The sequence below is a fragment of the Centroberyx gerrardi genome, chromosome 17 (assembly GCF_048128805.1).
Source record: "Centroberyx gerrardi isolate f3 chromosome 17, fCenGer3.hap1.cur.20231027, whole genome shotgun sequence".
Taxonomy (NCBI): domain Eukaryota; kingdom Metazoa; phylum Chordata; class Actinopteri; order Beryciformes; family Berycidae; genus Centroberyx; species Centroberyx gerrardi.
The window spans coordinates 11,609,297-11,627,004 of record NC_136013.1 but is presented as its reverse complement, the minus strand read 5'-3'; the positions used below and the strand labels follow the sequence as shown (position 1 = coordinate 11,627,004).

Here is a 17,708-nt window from a genome sequence, read left to right as displayed (position 1 = left end):
AGGACAGGATAGGGTCTCCCCTCCCCCCAGCATTAGGCCTACCCGTCCCCCCCCCCCCCACATATCCCCCCCCCCTCTCTCCCCCCTCCCCCCTTGCCTGTGTAATCCCTGCCAGCTGGCCCCGTTGGCTAATCCCTCTGCACTGATCAGCTGGGCCACGCATCCAGTACGGGACAGGACAGGGACAGGGGCATATAGGGGCGGGACGCTCTGTGTGTGTGTGTGTGTGTGTGTCTGCATGTGTGTGTGCGTGCGTGTGTGTGTGAGGTGGGGGGTGGTGTCGACCAGAAAGCATAAATTGAAGCCCGTGCCTTTGCCTCGGCGCAGTGTGTCTGTGTGTGAGCCAGTTGCCTGTTCTCCTCCGTCCGTCCATCCCTCTCTCTCTCCTTCTCCTCCTCTCCCTGGATCCTTATACATATATACCTACCCGGCTTATATATGTATATTTTACATTTTGGGCTTTTTTTTTCCCTTCCTTTTTTTGGGTTTGTCTTGAGCAGATTCAAATGGATTTTTTTTTTTCAATGGGGGTGATTGGGGAGAATTTAGCTGAGTTTTTTTTTTTCCGCTACCCTCTCTCCTCTTTCCCCTGACTGCATGCGTGACACCTGCCTGCCTCCCGTCCCTCCAGCCCCTTGTCCGCCATCCCACTACCCCCTGTGTGCCTGCTCCCCTGCTCTTCCCAACCCACAAGGACCTTCACAGGATGGAGCTGCGCAGTCACAGCTACAACTACAGCAACAACAATAACAACACCAGGACCGAGGACCTGAAGGAGGAAATACTCTGCAGCTCCTCTCTGCTATTTTTTTTCCTCTTCTATAGAACAAGGATATATTTGATCTGAACAAACCCTATTCTGCCCGTGCTACTGTAGTATTCTATAAGCAAATAATATAAGGGAGTCAAGCGCAGTGGTCAAGATTTTAAAAGGAAAGGGATTTTAAAATGTAACTATTGCAGTTTTTCTGGATGTGAGAGTCTTGCGTAATCGCACAGAGGCTAATCCTTCCTCTTATGTTTTATCTTTGTGTCATACATCTGTATTTACTGCTTGTTAAATTCCTCATCTGTGCATGTAGTTATTACCCACAGGATGGAGATCCTTGTTATTTAGGTTCTGTTTTTCAGTCTGTACATGGCTATAGTTACATGCGCAAATACAGAGTGCACAGGGAGAGAGAGAGAGAGAGAGAGAGAGAGAGAGAACAGTAGAGAAGAGATGGAGAGTAGGAGGGAGGGAGGGAGGGAGGGAGGGTTAGGGGAGAGATAACGACACAGCTTTACCAACTGTAATGAAGAACTGCTTGGTCTGGTTAAACCGCACCGAGCTCTTAACCAGGAGCAGCGGAGGCAGTGGTATGGTGAGGATAAGGCACAGCGGCGCAGCTCAGCGTGCAGTCATACATATCTAGTCGTCATCCTTTGTTTTGCTCTGAGGGGAAGATGGTCTGCAGGAATGGTAGCAATCAGGTAGCTGGGCTGCTGCTCTCTTTATGGTGCAACAAAGGTAGCTTCATCTGTCTCTCTCTCTCTCTCCCTCGCTCGCTCTCTCTCCCTCCCTCTTTCTCTGTGCTCTCCTCTCTCTGTGGTGCTTTTTTAATGATGTGCTGTAGCATGTGTATACACAGATTGCCTTAATGGTGCGAATGCTGCTTTTGATGATCACTAGATGTGTTGTTTTTATTTCTGTTCACATATTGTTGCTGGAAGCCCTTTCTGACACACACACACACACATACACACACACACGCACACGCATGCATGCATTTACACACGGGCACCGCTCAGCCAGAGGAATCACAATATCATGATATCATGTATGCTGTTTCTGTGTTCTGTGCATGCATGTATTTGAATGTTGAAAGTCTGTGTTTTCATGGTAAGGAGGGGGAAACGCATGTTGGTGTGGGATTAGCATGCAATGTACTTTGACGTGTGAAAGGACCGCATAGCCGCCTGTGAGCCTGCAGGGAGGAGAGATCACAGGTGAGGAAAGAGGAATGAGAAAGTCAAACGGTGGGACGTGCGTGGACGGACTGACAAAAAGGATAGGGTGCACTCCTGAGATTAGGACAGTGACAGCGATTACGACCTGTGTACATGGTGACAAAATGAGGTTCAACGATAATCAAGGGATGGAAAGGAAGAGGAATAAAGAAAGAGTTGGCGTGATGATGCACTGGCCGAGCGAGGGAGAGTGTTGCTGAACGCAGGGCAAGTGAAAGAGGAAGAAGACAGGATATGCAAAGGATGGGAGGTGAGGCGGGTTTGGAAGTTTGGGTTTGAGCTCTTTGTGTTCACAGTGGACCTTGATTTAATTTCAATACAATTAAGGCACGCGGTGAATGCCAAGAGAGAAGCCACAGTCGTCGCTCACCTGAGAGAACAGCACATAGCCTCTATAGGACAGGAGAACGGTACTGGTAACCACACAGATGGATACTCTTGTACTCTATATGTCTGACACTGGAGAGTATGAGATTAACAAGCGGTGACATTGGATCGTTTTAGAGAACCATGAGAACAGGCGTTAGGCAAAGAGGTTATAGAGTAGTAGTGAGCGAAAACAGGTGTACAGATCAGTTAATTCTAGCCGGAGAAATCAAGGTAAGGAGATTCATACCAGAGGGAAATATCCCACAATCATCGTGCACCAGTCTAATAACTTACTAGGTCCCATAATGTCAGAACAGACAGAGCCGTAGGCAGCCTACCAGTGTCAGTCCTGTGGCCAAATGGACAGAGGGATCACACCGGGGGGATTTGCCATGTGGTGACAGAGGGCCACTTCAAAGGTCTGTGTGTTTACGCATGAGCGTGCACGTGCCCGATCTGAGAGAGGGAGATGGGAAGAGAGAGGGAGAGAATGCTGTCAGAGCATGATGTGCTGTTTTAGGAAAATTATTCAGGTTTATTTATATATTTATTTTTTGGACTGCGTTCTGCCATAGGCCTATCACCGAAGGCAATAACCTCTTCATTCTCATGCATGCTTTTTATTTTCTAAGTCATATGTCAATTGAGCATATTTCCACGACCATCTCCACTCTGAAAATATGGCCTTGCACTTTTTTAATTGAACAATCTTTTTCATTTATGAATGATTTCAATATCAGGCTTTTGTTTGTGGTTTTTGTTATGTGCAAAAAAGTCTCAATAAAGAAGTCATTTCATGGACTACATTTCTATTTGTACAATCTAGTATTTCTTTTCAAAGTAAAAAGGCCCAAAGCACATCAAGTAATTTAAATAATGAGCTTCATTTCTACTCCTATAATCTCAGCGCTGTATCAAACGATGCAAGCTCTGTAAGTCGCTGTAGGCGATACAGATGTGAGTTGACCTACATCTCAAATGATGGAGGCGGAATAAGCAAAAAATGAAATGGTGGATTTCTACACAGATCCTTTCCGATCTAGATGCCATTTTCACTTAGGCTGCTACTGGGAGCTTTAACGCTAGAGATATTTAACATGAAGGACATATAGGTCTAGCTTACATTTAAGACTCAATGTGCCATTTGGAGAAAGAATGGACGAATTCATCACTGAAAAAATCATGCGTCATAGTTACAAGTAAAATATATATATATATAAGTAAGATTATAAGCACATACAAATGCAAAACGCATTTATTTTCCAAAATACGATCACATCTATATAATAATTCTTTATGTTTTCATACGCAACTGGATGACATTTTATTCCAGTCTATGGCCCCGCGTCATCTCCCCAGAATTAGACCGCGCAGAGGGAAAGTGTGCCACATATGCTGAGACAGAGGTCATCAACTGTTTTAAGACCCCCACGTCTGTCTACACATTATGCATTTTCAAAACTCTCAATAGAATTGGGACAATAGGAGAAATGAAGGGGTGATGCTCAATATGTCAGTAGTGCGCAACCCCTCGGCATGGTAAGCAGGTGACCGCATGTAGGCCCACCCACCGGATAAAAACATTCATCATCCCATGACATTTTTCTCATTTTAGCCTATATTAAAAACATTTTGAACTGCAAAGGCTAGCTGCAGCTTTTGATGCAAAATAATGCCGCGATATTAGTGCCAGGTGTGGAATTTTACAATCTAGGAAGGTCAATTTTTTATTGTTCCATGTTAAAAGGTTAAAAAAAAAACCCTTGTGGACTGTTGTGCATAATTTTTTCATTGAAATTTGGGAAATTTTGAGATTATGATAAAGAGGGAACTCTATTATTCACATTACCCTTTATGGCCTTTAAAATTTCATCAAGGCTTCGTGCGAAATATCTTAAATCTAGCTAAAAACTGGCACCCCTCCCTTCTCTCTTATATTTCTCCTCAAAGGAAGCCTTCATAGAAAAAGACAAAATCACCTAAATCATATAGCCTAATGAGATTGACAAATGCAGATAACCAAAATTAAACATCGATGATTTTAGAAATTGCCTAAAAATAAAACTGCGCATAACTCTAGTCCCCATTGCTGCTATTTTGGCTGTAGATTTTTTTTTTCTTGCTCTATATGGCTGTTGGTAGAGGCAGCCTTTCCAAAATAAAACGCACGAGAAGAGAGAAGAAATCTAATTTAGTCATGTAAATAGAGGTCGGGTTAGACATGGCGAAGCGTCACTAATGGAAGAAAGAGATGGATGCCTTATGATAATCAGGGGAAATAAAGCAGAACCATGACCTTGCAGTGTAATATAGACCCACAGACACCACGCATTTAACGTGCATTTCTCTATTTGAAGGATTAAATATATTTTTAATGTTTTCCATTTGAATTGGACCTATATGACATGATCTATTTATGAACCACTAGGCTATGATATTGATTGCCAATTTACATCATTTAGGATCACTCAACAAAGTAAGAGTCAATGTCCAAATAATAAAGAAATATATTTGTGAATTTATTCCTACTATTTTTCTCTTTCTTTTCTATTTGTTCATTTAGTCTGAAGATGAAGCCTGCTCACATGTTACTGGAGTCAGCGAAGGAGATTTTTTTTTTTACTCATAATGGGAAGCCTACATGATGCAGACATTACGGCGGATTATCACTGATATGATAATTCGAGTGCCTCTCATGTGTTTAGTGAACGGTATCTACGTTCTGCACATGAAACAAATAATTAAGCTTAAAAGTTCCCCCCTTAAACGCACGTGCACAGTCCGCACACGGGCACGCACGCACACTCACACACACACACACACACACACACTACACCGCCGTCATCATATTTTGCCTCTCACCACAGGGCAAGTTTTTTTTTGTTTCTTTCCTTCTCTTCCATCCATTCAGCTCTAAGATGTGAGCGCTGACCTCCTCCCCTCCCCTCCTCTCCTCTCCTCTCCTTCAACCCCCCACTTTCTCCCTATGGTCCCATTTCCTTTCTTCTCCTCCATCGTCTCGGTGGCTGTATCTGTCTCTCTGTTACGGCCTTTCATTTGCATCCCAGGAGGGGCTAAAGGCGTCCCCAGAGACGCGCAGATAAGGGTCACTGGAGATCCCCTCAGGCGGCATGTTTTCCACGCACCCAAACGCAGACAGGGCACGTGCCGTCGACCCCCACCCCTTTATACCCCCCCCCCCCCCCCCCCCAACACACACACACACACACATACACACACACACACACACACACACTCATTCCACCCCATCCCTCTCAAAACCCTCTCTTATTCCCTCACCCCATTCCCCCAAAAGGCCCTCTAGTCTCCCCATTATATCCCACAGTTCTCCTGTTCCCACTCAACCAGACCTTGAGCACCCTGTCTACACAGTCAGCACCGCCACCCCACCTCTAACCCCCAAGTGTTTATCTAGAACAAGCAAATATAATAAAATAGGCAACCTGCATGACCTTCCATCGCTGCCTTTTCATCACCCCGGGCGAGCCAACAGCACCAATCAACTCCACACTTTGCAAACCTGTCAGTGAAATTAGACTATTATTATTATTATTATAGTAGCTCCTCAGTGAGACCAGCGCATGTTATTCTGTAGTTTTATCTAATGCAGCCTATTGTGCACGCATGGCTTCATCAGTTTTATCCGCCTTTAAAGTAATAGCCCAGGCCCGCACCTCACTGCTCTAGAGAGAGAATGGATGAGAGACTAGAGAGAAGGGTGCAGAGAGAAATAAGACCTCGGACCGCAACTTCCACTCATAAAAATGGCCAACGGTCAAACTTTTTAATATCATAATGTAAACTAATGGAAACCAATTTCCTGCTTCAGATGAAGACCACCTCATTGATTGCGGATATTTTTTTTCCACAGCAGTGTTGCCTATCTATTGAGAACTTCCATGTGACAATTAATCTGAAATGCTATATTCCCATGTGTTTATTTCCCAACAAAATGTCTTGGCGGTGTATCTGCGTCTTCTTTGGGAGTTTAGAAATAGCCTGTAAGGGTTTCCAATGTTTTTATATGAAGGACCTCCAGATCAATATGCTTTGGACCAAATACTCCCGTAAGGTTTTGTCCCGGGGACTCCCATATAAAACATTTTTAATCTGTTTCGATAATCGGTGGGGAGAGTGATCAGAAAATTAATCAATAATCAAAACTGAAATTGAACTAGAGCATATTTTGCTGGAGGACCTCTGCTTGGGAACCACTGCTCTAGCGCATGAACACCCGGCTCTTTTTAGAACCCATCTTCCTGTCAGGATGGAAAGTGAACAGCGATAAATAATGGCATGTCGCCCTCGTGTGGCCGTTTCGTTCTGTACACCCGCATTGCCCAGGATAGAAAATGGCGGATTGTAGTTCATTTCCTATAGCCTGCAGGGGCTTGTGTGCAGCACTGATACATGGAACATAACAATATTTCCGCAGGACATCACATTCTCACAACTTTCACATCGGTTTCAGCTGTGCACAACAGTATCTGGCATTCACACAGCAGCAATGATTGAGTGCATTAATATATTTGCTTACCATTCAAGTGTGAAATCCCTTTGAAATCCAATAAATCAGGCCTGACTCAGAAAACCATTGTGTAAGTCAACACATCCCGGCCTGGTGTGACCTCATTTCCAAAGGATGCTGCATGTCCAGAGAGTACAGGTTATACTCCCTTACACAAAAAACAACTATGACAATTCTATAACAAATTTTAGAGGGATATATACAGTACATACTGGTATACTGCAGCAAAATGACCAGATATCACATAGTTCCTTTAGGTAAAAAAAAAATTGCCATAGAAGCTTCTATAGTAGCCCAATACAACATAAAAAACATCCAAATATTATAAGGTCACCTTTTATTCATTATTGTGTAGTAACTCCCAATAGGAATATTATTTTTGTTAGGGTTCAGTCAGCTGTAGGCAAAAGAAAGATCAAAACAAGCAGTCAGATACAGCAGGGTCATCTGTGTCAATAAGGACAAAAAAAACCCACACTTCACTTTGTGGAGCATCTTTATTATGCCACAGATAAAAGCCAGTAGTTTTGAAAGAGGACCTTGCGTTTTTTTTTTTTTTTTTCACCAACAATGACATTCTGAGAGAATGGTGGAGGCTGTGATTGTGATATTATAGTATGGTTGGCTGAGCAGTCAGAAATGGGAGGATGGGAGTGCGGGGGAGAAGGGGGGGTGGGGGGGTAAGTAGAGTGGTTAGAAGTGCAGAGGAGATTGGTGAGAATCAAGTCAGGTTGGGGAGTGGGTGGGTTGAGTATGTAGGTTACCAGGAAATTAAACGTTCATTCATATACCCTTTTTGGGAAAAAAAAGAAAAAAAGAAGACAAAAAAGAATGCAGACACACGGCATGACAAAACTGCTTTACACAGTTAAACAAGGGGAATGCACACCAGTTCTGCTGAATATACCACATTTATTACTTTTGAACTGATTAATAGAAAGAGTGGGGGCAAGGCCACTCGCGTCGCTGTCTTTAGAAAACGGAGGAAGGAGAAAAAACAAAAAACAAGAAAGCAGCTCATAGCAACAATGAATGAACTTGTCCAAGAGAAAGAAAAAGAGGGTAAATAAGTCCAATAAAGACTGTTAACAGAGGGCCCCAATTTGTACACCATAAAAATTATACACTGAGCAAGGCTCATCAACTTAACATTTCTTCTGCTTTCAAACTCATGACTCCCTTCCCTACTCTTCCTCTCCCCCTCCACCAGACCCTACCTTCGACACACACACACACTCCGCCCAACACACGCAAAAAGACAAAAAAAAAAAAGCAGAGGGCCATTCTGAATATCTGTAGTCCTCTTTGTAACCGAAAGATGGCAAGCATGTAAGAAACAAATTCTTGAGCGAGTGCTGTTGACACCCGCCTACGATGAACATCCACTGAGGAGGAAACTCCACTGGGTCCTGGCTGGAAGATTTGAGCTCTCTCAGAAGACAGGGAGTTGAGGGTTTACAAAGAAAAGGAGACAAACTGCCCATTCTTGACTTTGGGACACTACTGTAAGCCAACACTACAAATTTCTATTGGATTTGTGTGTTTGTGTGAGAATTACAGACTTGCTCTTGGACTGTAAAAACAGAGGATGATCCTTTCATAAAAAAAAAGGAAAAGAAAAAAGAGGCATACAAGGAAAGAAAAAAAAAAGCATATGTAGTGGAACGGGGTGGGGCAAAAAAGATTTCACCTAAGGATGCTATGCATTTAGTTGTAGTCCTATGAATATTCGTTTCCTTTTCTTTTTACTACAAGTTCGAAGTAAGTCTTTAAAGTCAAAAGAAATCAAGAAAGTCTTCATTTAGTTTTTTTTGTCCTTGGTTAATTCTTCACCCCTATTAGAATTTCTTAGAGATCTGGATGTGATGGGGTGGACAGGGGGTAAGGGGGGCCATTGCAGTCTTTTGCCCAAAGCGCTGACTGTTACTTGACACGTCCTTGGCGCTCCTAGAACAGACACACACACACACACACACACACACACAGAAACAGATAAACAATAAGTTATATACTGTACAAAATGACAACATCCAACATATTTGCAGACTACAGCTTCCCTGGATCCTTACAAGCTCTGCTTCCAATGAGTCAACTGTGCATAGCTCCCCCTAGCTTCTACTTTATTTACACTTTCTCATAAACAGGGCCTAACAGCTCTTGCCCTGCTGTAAAAAGCAATTGCAGAAAAATAGATATAGATGTTTGATTTCTACACAACATTCTGAGTGAGAATCAAGCCCTGAGTCTATCTAAAAAGGATTTCAAACAGCACTCTCCCCATAGATATTAAATAATAATATATGGATTCCTTCAGGATATGGCCAGGCATGAGGTGAGTTACCTGAAGCCTGTAATGACTCCTGTTGCTTGGGTTGCTGGGATATGGCTCGCTGCCTTGGACCTCCACCTGCCACACAAGAAACGGTGAGAACTGAGTGTGGGCTGAACCATTAAGGATTTATGAAAAACAAAACAAATGTTCCACAAGTGTAGGCCTAAAAACAATACACATAGAGCAGTCTACACTTTGCAGTTGCAGAGGGTATTGATCAAGGTATGACAATCTCATATTAACCACACCTGGTCACAACCGAAAAATTAAGCTACAGTTCTGCCTACAGATGTCATCATACAGACATTTGTAAAAACACCAACAGCCTTTACATACACACAATTATTGAACTAAATCTGAGTATATTTGATTACATTTGTGTGCAGTGAAAGAAAAAAGTAATTTTTTTGGGGAATATCACATACTGAGATGCAGAGTTAATCCGCACCTATATGCTATAAACGAAGCCAACCATTTCATTGTTGTGAGTAACTTTTCTGCACGTTATCCATTGCTTAGACTTGAGGTGTGAAGGCTGGGTGTAAATAAGGAAACTGGTTCTAAACATCAGCAATTTCACAACTTAAATACCAAGTTGGGCAAGAGGAGCAACTCCTGAAAACTGATGGGTTTACTTGGACAATGCATATACATGTTTGTGCAAGCCTCTGAAAAATGTGACTAAAAAGCACAGTATTCCACATCTCAAAAGCAAAATAAACTATTTGATTACAACTTTGAAGTTCAATAATTAGCCGTTAGTAATTAATTAGATTAAGGTATTTACATGACCAATATCTCAATTGTGGTATAATCATAGCTGCATTGTCACCATATTGGTTTGCTTACAAACACACTGTTTAGTGTCATTCAGTAAGCAAGCAAAAAAAGATAAACCATGTATTCCCTATGAAATCTGTAGCCATACATAAAACACTTAAAATGTCTTTCAGGATACCGGCCAAGCCACTTTTTCCCTCTTCTCATGCTCAAGTACGCTGGCTTTCAGGCACTCAACAGTAACCTTTCAGTAGCACAATTTATGGCTTTAACATGCTATATATTTTTTCCTTCTACTGCATACCTCCAACAGATAAAGACACATTGGAGTCAATATGGAGTTCCAACTAAACGACTGAAAAATTCTTTGGACAAACCTGTTTAACTGGAAACACATTTTCAGATGTATAAACTTTTATCTACAATCTGTTGTAGAACTTGTTCTCACTCCAATACCAAGTAGGCAAATGTGACCATTTTCAGAAGATTAACATATGTTGTTGAGGTTAGAAAGACAGCTAACCAATTTTAATTTGTCTTAGCCTACTTTTTACCTGTATAGAGGGACAAATTAAGGAAAGGGTGGCAGAATGTGTAATACAGGTGTGCATGACATCACTGTGCCAATGTTAATCAGTAACTGTTCCCAACTAGACAAAGCTTTCACTTCGGCCCATTAAAAATTCATGAGCAATGCAAACAAGCATCACTTGCATTCAATGTGTTGTGCAGTACAGACTTGTTCTTACTTTCTTTATTCCTTTGGTTGATGCTTAAAGTTCAACATGAAAATAAACCAAGCCTTTTCATTTAAAACCACAGCTTTGAGGTTGCACATTGCAGTGTATTGTAAGTCGTATTGTAAGGCATGAAAAATAATTTCCACATAGCTTCAGTAGGCTGCACAACTGATTATATTATAAAGATATGACCCATACCCCTGAACAATAGAGGCTATCAAACTGTATCAACAAGCAAACCAATCAGCAAATATGTTCTCATGTATTACATTGAATATTACCAATAGAGGATTTTCATCTTATGAGTATTAGCTTTGAGTGAATATCAAAATCAAAATGATTTTCTGGTGTTACTCAACTCTCCAGTCAGGGGACATTCTATTTTATAGCAGGGCAATACATGTAAGATTTCTACAACATGGAAGAAAAATAAACACCACAATAATGAACTGATGAGGAAAAAATATCATACCCTACTTTGTACAATCATGCTGAGTTCTGAAAAAGTGCTCTCAATTCAACTGTAATCCCTAGAGATCCTCCTGTATTCCTTAGTAATGTGAATAGCAACAATGTGCGCACAAATCACAACAGGCTTCATATAGTGCATTTCTTTCAACACAAGTTTCCAAAGCAGATAAAGTTTGGTTTTTCATTGCTTTATTTTATCACTCACTTCATTCAAGACAATAATTTGTTGTTACCTTTTTCACACACTCCTCCTCCTCCTGGCGCTTCTCGTAGTGAGAGAAGTCGTCGAAGATGGAGGTGGTGTGTTTGTATCCAGCGATGATCTTCAGCACCTGCCTGGCCTTGTCCAATGGCACCTCCTGCGTGTCCCGAGAGTTGGTCACTGGCTTGTTCTCGTTGTTCTCCAGTCGGATGTGCCTCAGCTGGCTGTTGGGAACGTCCTTAACGAAGATCCAGCGCACATCAAAGCGACCCTTCCACTTGTCCTGCGACCACACGCCGGCACATGTGTTGTAGTCCACGGGTGAGCGCATCTCTGCGACGCCACAGAAGTGGCCACTCCCATTGACGCTGAAAAGGAGATAAAGCGGGCCTTTGCCACCCAGTGAACGGTAAGCCGTATCGAGCCTCTTGTTGCCGTGCTCCGTGCTGCACCAGATGTTGTACTTGATGGAGCGGTGGATGTCGTCCTCAGAGTAGCTCTTGATGATGAACACGCGGCCCTGCTTGGGATTCCAGTCAAAGTCCTTGGGGTTGTAGTTGTTGACCATTCGCAACTTCTCCAAGACTGGGTGAGGCTCCGAGGGGACCCCCGGAACCACTCCCACACCTGAAGAGGTGGGAGGCGACTGGCCTGTACTGCCCCCACCGGCATCCCCAAACCCATTGGCCCGGTTCCGCGGAGGGACCCAGCGAGTGGGTTGAGAGGGTTGCTGCTGTTGGGTTGGGGGAGGAGGGGGACCCTGGGAGAGAGGAGGTGGGGGCATCTGAGCCATCCCTGGCTGCCCATTGGGTGGAAGCTGATGCTGCCCCATCTGGGCAACAGGAGGGCCCAACTGTCCATTGCTGAGGGGCAGTTGTGGGGTCCCCCCAGCAGTAGCTCCGGGCTGGGGGGAGGCCTGATTGGGCGGCTGCCCGTTGGTGGGGATAGCGGGCACCTGCTGAGGGGTGGCAGCTTTAGGCATGGTACCCTTGTTGTCCCATGTGCCGATGTCCATGTTGTGTTTGATGGGCGGAGGAGGCAAATTGGCACCGGCCATGCCGCCCTTGGTTTTCAGCTTGGGTTGAGGCTTGGCTGGCTTGCTGGCAATATCTGCCCATGAGGCAGGCTTGGCAGGGGCAATAGAGACGGGGGGCATGCTGGGGGGTCCTACAGATGATACAGGGCCAAGGGGACCCCCACCAGGTAAGCCAGAGCCGACGACCTTAGGAGCCATGTCCCCACTACCACCAGGGGCAGCACCGCCAATCTTAAGCCCTGCCATGCCCTGGTCAAGGCTGTTCATACCAGGTGCCTTGTTGAGGGGCTCATTGGCAGCAGGGGCAAATGGGGACTGTCCATCGATCATGGCACCCCCGAGCGAGCTGGGGGCATAGGCATAGCTGCTGCTGTAGCCAGAGCTCTGCGGTGTCCCCGACTGTCCCTGAGAGCTGCTATTGCCCCATGCCGAGAAGTCGATGCCACTGGGGAAGAAGTTGAAGCCGTGCTGGCCCAGGAAAGGGTTGCTCCCCAGGGGGCCTGGCTGGCCAAACATAGCGTCCGGGAGGTAGTGGGGCTCCCCATTGCTCAGCTGTCCATAGGAGGCCAGGTAAGGCATAGGAGGGTCCCCACCTGTGGACCATGCTGCCTCATTCAGGGAGTAGGAAAATCCTATGGAGGGGCTGTAGTAGCTGGGCATGTACGAGTCCGACATGGCCGTATAGGCATTGCTCTAGATAGAAAGAGATCATGTTTTAGTGACAAGTTTGAAAAAAAAAAACAGTTCTTAAGAACAAGTAGATACAGCTTCCTAAAACAGATCAACTGTTAACAGATAAGCTGCTGTCTGATAAGTATGGAAAAAGTCAGACCAAGTTAACAGATGGACATAGATATCAGCTCATTTTAATACGCAAAAAAAAAAAAATTCACCACACCACAATGCATCTAAAAAAGATGTGGCTTCCCCAGCCTCGTCACACTTTTCTCCCTTAAACCTCTAAATGCACAACACTGAACTGAAGTATGGGGAAACCAGTGACATGGTCTCTTGAACAAAAGGATGCTGCATTCTTTTGACTGGAGGAGCATACGGGCTCCATTCTTTTCTTCTACAACCCACTTCTCAGACAGCAAGTCCATTACTACAGCAGGGCAACCCCATCTACCGCACAGTTAAGAGGCAACAATCAAAGGCCATTAAACAAAATAGTTTAAAAGTGTGCCTATTAATCTTCTGGCAGAGAAATTTCCTTCAGTTGTTAAAAAAGCCAGACCAACAAATCCCTTGAGGGCAAACCATCTGTAATTAACTTCAAGGCTTATTGGAATTGAATGATGAACTTCTGTTCAACATTCTGGCATAAAGAACTACTGAAGCTGGTCAAAAAATCTTTGGGGGTATTGTCTTGCACTGATTGAGTGTGTTTACATGCACATTAATATTCCATTTGTATTTGGGATATTCAAACATTCCATTTATGAGTTAGACACCATATGCCGATTACAATAACCAGGATAAGCCCATATCCTGAATATGCTAGCTGGGATATGACGATATTAGTATATTCTGGCATGTAAACACCATATCCCATTTATTACTGGGTTTAGCAATGGAGTCACTAGCATCAAAATAACGTGCCACTAATGGACACAGCTGAAAACAGTGTGGTACTAAAAGGGAAACCCCACTGACCTGGCACTTGAGGTTGACTAAAAAACTGAAGAAGACTGAGAAACTGAGAAGTATTTCAAATAATTATTTGACCCATGTCTGCTCAGGAACTCTAAATAACACTATTAACTGTGAAAGCTGTTCAACAGGATCGGCATCTTATTCTCCAGTATCCCATTACTGGAATTACCAACTAGGTAAGAACATAACAATAAAACCCCCTCAATAGTTTAGGACTTTGAGCAACACTACAAGTACAACTGCACAGGTGCTACTGATTTGAAGAACTAAGCTTTTGTGTTGATTTACCTAAAATAATTGTACATAAAAATAGATCCACATACTTTTCATATAAAAAGAGTGAACAGGTGAAATCAAGGTGTGAGTTACGATACCATATTAATTTCACCTATCAACTCCGCTTCAATCGTGAGTGAGATGAAGGGGAGACTGGCTTAAAAAGAGCAAGTAAAATATTAGGAAAGATGTCCTAATAACTTTTCAGTGGATGATTTAAAGTTGTAGAATCCTTTGTTTAGTTATGAGAGTACATCAGTCATTGATGAATTGTAAGAAAAGACTGCCACCTGTATGCACAGTCGAGTTGATAAATCTTACCTGTCTGGCCTGAGTATTCAGGTAAGGCTCGAACTCATCATCATTCAAAGTATCCTTTTGGGTCACAGCTCCGTTTTGCACTGAAAGAGAAATACAGTGATGTGAACAGAGGCATAAAAGTTTGTATGATACCAGAGATGAAGTGGTGAGATACATAATGTTGGTGCATTATCTAGTCATTCTTCATCATCATCACCCATTACATAATCATCACTACCACTCCCTGCAATTATTTATGAGTTTTCACAGGAAAAGCCAGAAAGCTAAGAATGATAAGACATCACACACTACAACTGGTCAACGTGCTAATTACACAGCGTGAACTTACACAATAAGATGAATCAGCCCCTGACATATCAACTTTCCGTGGCATTGGTTAGATAGTGGCAGCAATTCTCATATGAAAAGATATTCACAGCGGGCGCCCTCCAAAAACTAGATAAAGTACCATGTAGCATAGCTGAGTTGATCTACAGAGGAGGTTACTGTTAAATATAGCTTAAATTAAGTCTTAAGTGTCTTGTGAAGAGTGATCAGGAGTTCAGGAGTGTCCTCGGGTATATTGTTATGAATGACATGAGGTTCGTTCAAAGCTTTTCGGATAAGGCAACGTTGGGCAGCCTCATTTAAGTTCACACAGGCAGCAAACAACAGTGAAGCATGTTTATGAGCTACCCGATCTGAACGGCAAGTTAACGAGTAAGCAAGAGTCTCATTTGGATACAGGAAAAGCATGTCGGAAGACGTGTCATTTTCAGGTTAGGGTAGCAACCAGCTAACGTTAGCACGCTAGCTAGCTGGTTAGCTGCATGCAATGCGCAGCGTCTCCATGTTAACGAGCGCCAAGAGTCCTTTCATCATGACGGACTTGGCTAACGTTAGCTGAGTAACCAGCTTGCTAAGCTGGTATCTGTAAAATGTATGTTTTTAGCGTAGCATTGTAAGAATGTTTCAGAGTGGCCAATATAAAGAGACTTTAAGTGATGGGAGTTTACTGTCGAACCTGTCAGTGCAGTATAAAACGTTGCAAATAAAACCAGGAAAAGGATGCTGGCGTGTATCATGTTGCCATCTAACGTTAGCTAGCCAACTGTTAGCTAACAGAGATCCTCACCTCACGAGAGCCATTTCAGGGCTGTAAAGGAAGCTCACGAGCAGTAGGTAAAGGGTTGAAAAATAGTAGAATACAACGTAAAAGCACATAATGTGGTGCCTTGGTTCAGCGCGGGAGCAATTAACGGCGAAAATAGTTAAATATAGCTAGCAATAGATTCGCCTGTTTGCTAACAAGCTAGGATACTATCGCATCAGAGCACGCAAGATTTTCAAAGCGCACCGCACGCAAAATATCCGCATTCACTCAACACAAGTCGATAATGTTAGCTAAGATTTGTTCTTACCTTTATTTGCTTGGCCTTTCGGTCTCTGGATTGGGTCCAGGTGATTCATGAAGGTTTGATTTATGAGAAGAGAGGAAGGGGAAAAAATAGATGAAGAGATATATTTTCACCAGTCAGTCCCTTTAGCAGGTGGTCAGGCCTACTGCACTATGAGCCAGAGCCGCTGCCTCTGTGCTAAGCTATCCTCGCTAGCCGTCGCGATGCTGAGAATTTGGCCCTCGTAAATGTTCAGAAAGTGCCTCTCTTTACCTGTTCAAGAAGGCGGCTGGCTGACATGTCTTTCCCCCCCTGGAGCCTGTGTAACTATATTTGCTTCTAAATAAAAGCGGCAGGGTGTAGAAATTATCTAGCTATTGAAGAGTTTAACCAAGTGCCCCTATCTCTCTACAGAGCCTGGTTTCTACACAATGGCGGGCTGCAATTTGCTTGACAGACTCCTCAACATGGCTGGGCGGCCCTCGTCAACCCACGATGGCATTTATTTACAACGGACATGCGCCCCCCAGTGGCGTGGAGGAACCAAGTTTACTAGTTGGGTATTTTTAACAGCAGTATCTAAGTCAGTGTATGATATCCATGTTAAATTAAAACAAAAACCTCGTCAGCATCCCATTAACTGCTCTATAATATTGATACCTTTTATCGTTTTTTTATAACTTTTTTGAGCTATTTGAAGTTTATTAAATAGTAGTGGTAACACTTTTTAACAAGAAAATGTAACCCCATATCCCCAGAAAATCATCTGTGTGCTAACACAATCACATTTTAGTAGTTTAAATCTTTTTTATTGTTATTTTTTTCTTTTATTGTTATTGCTACAATCACATTTCTATGCTTTCCAATTCATTGTCAGTGGAGCTCTGCATGGCGAGGCATCACAAATGACAAAACTCTTCTCCTCTGTGTCTGGCAGTAAGGGAAAATACAGTAAGGTAGGCTATATGAAAACAAATTTGAATACCAGGTATTTCCCATTAGACAGAGAGCAGGTGTTTGAGACAGCATTCTTGCCTAATTGGCAGCATGTTTCCTTTCAGCGTGCCATTTCATGCCCATGCCACAAGGTGGACTCCTCGTCACTGTCATGAATTTATGAGTGAAGTCAGGTCAAGAGTAGAGTGTGCCTCTGTGTGATGTGCAATTATCACACATGACCATTCAGGACTTTCTCATTTATCTTATTTTGAATCATTCTAAAAGGAATTCTAGCACTTTACACACACACACACACACACACACACAACCAAACAAACAAACACACACACACACACACACACACACACGCACACACACACAAACAAACACACACACACATTGAAAGACATCTCATTAGCAGATCCTCTCATGGGTGTTAAATTGTGATTTATAAGCTATTCATTTGTGAAATGCTGTTGTCACCTATATCCAACCAAGCGTTGGCCATTCTGAGGCTAATGAGAAGTGTCTTATATCTTCTTAGTTTGAGTCAGCCTTTATAAACCATACCTCCTCATTCAAAATCCCTGCTAACATCAAAACAGAATATATTAGATTTTCTATGTCTATCATTTCTTTTGTCTGACAAGA

The 17,708-nt window shown here is 43.1% G+C and overlaps 1 protein-coding gene across 1 annotated transcript; it reads right to left on the bottom strand.

The window, feature by feature from the left end:
• Positions 1-7,271: 7,271 nt before the first annotated feature.
• Positions 7,272-16,543, bottom strand: ythdf2 (YTH N6-methyladenosine RNA binding protein F2). Its single transcript, XM_071910199.2, has 6 exons — positions 16,392-16,543; positions 16,143-16,167; positions 14,743-14,822; positions 11,485-13,182; positions 9,270-9,335; positions 7,272-8,875 (listed from the first exon to the last, which is right to left on the bottom strand). Exons 1-6 carry the CDS (start codon positions 16,416-16,418, stop codon positions 8,852-8,854), a joined length of 1,920 nt encoding a protein of 639 aa, XP_071766300.2. The 5' UTR covers positions 16,419-16,543; the 3' UTR covers positions 7,272-8,851.
• Positions 16,544-17,708: the final 1,165 nt, after the last annotated feature.

What these genes read in the sequence shown, in the direction of transcription:
- ythdf2 (XM_071910199.2), bottom strand. Translation starts at nt 16,418, where the DNA reads ATGTCAGCCAGCCGCCTTCTTGAACAG. An exon ending in CCAGCCGCCTTCTTGAACAG is followed by an intron (nt 16,168 to 16,391) that starts GTAAAGAGAGGC and finishes GACCCAATCCAG; the next exon opens with AGACCGAAAGGCCAAGCAAA. An exon ending in TGAATACTCAGGCCAGACAG is followed by an intron (nt 13,183 to 14,742) that starts GTAAGATTTATC and finishes CTTTCTATCTAG; the next exon opens with AGCAATGCCTATACGGCCAT.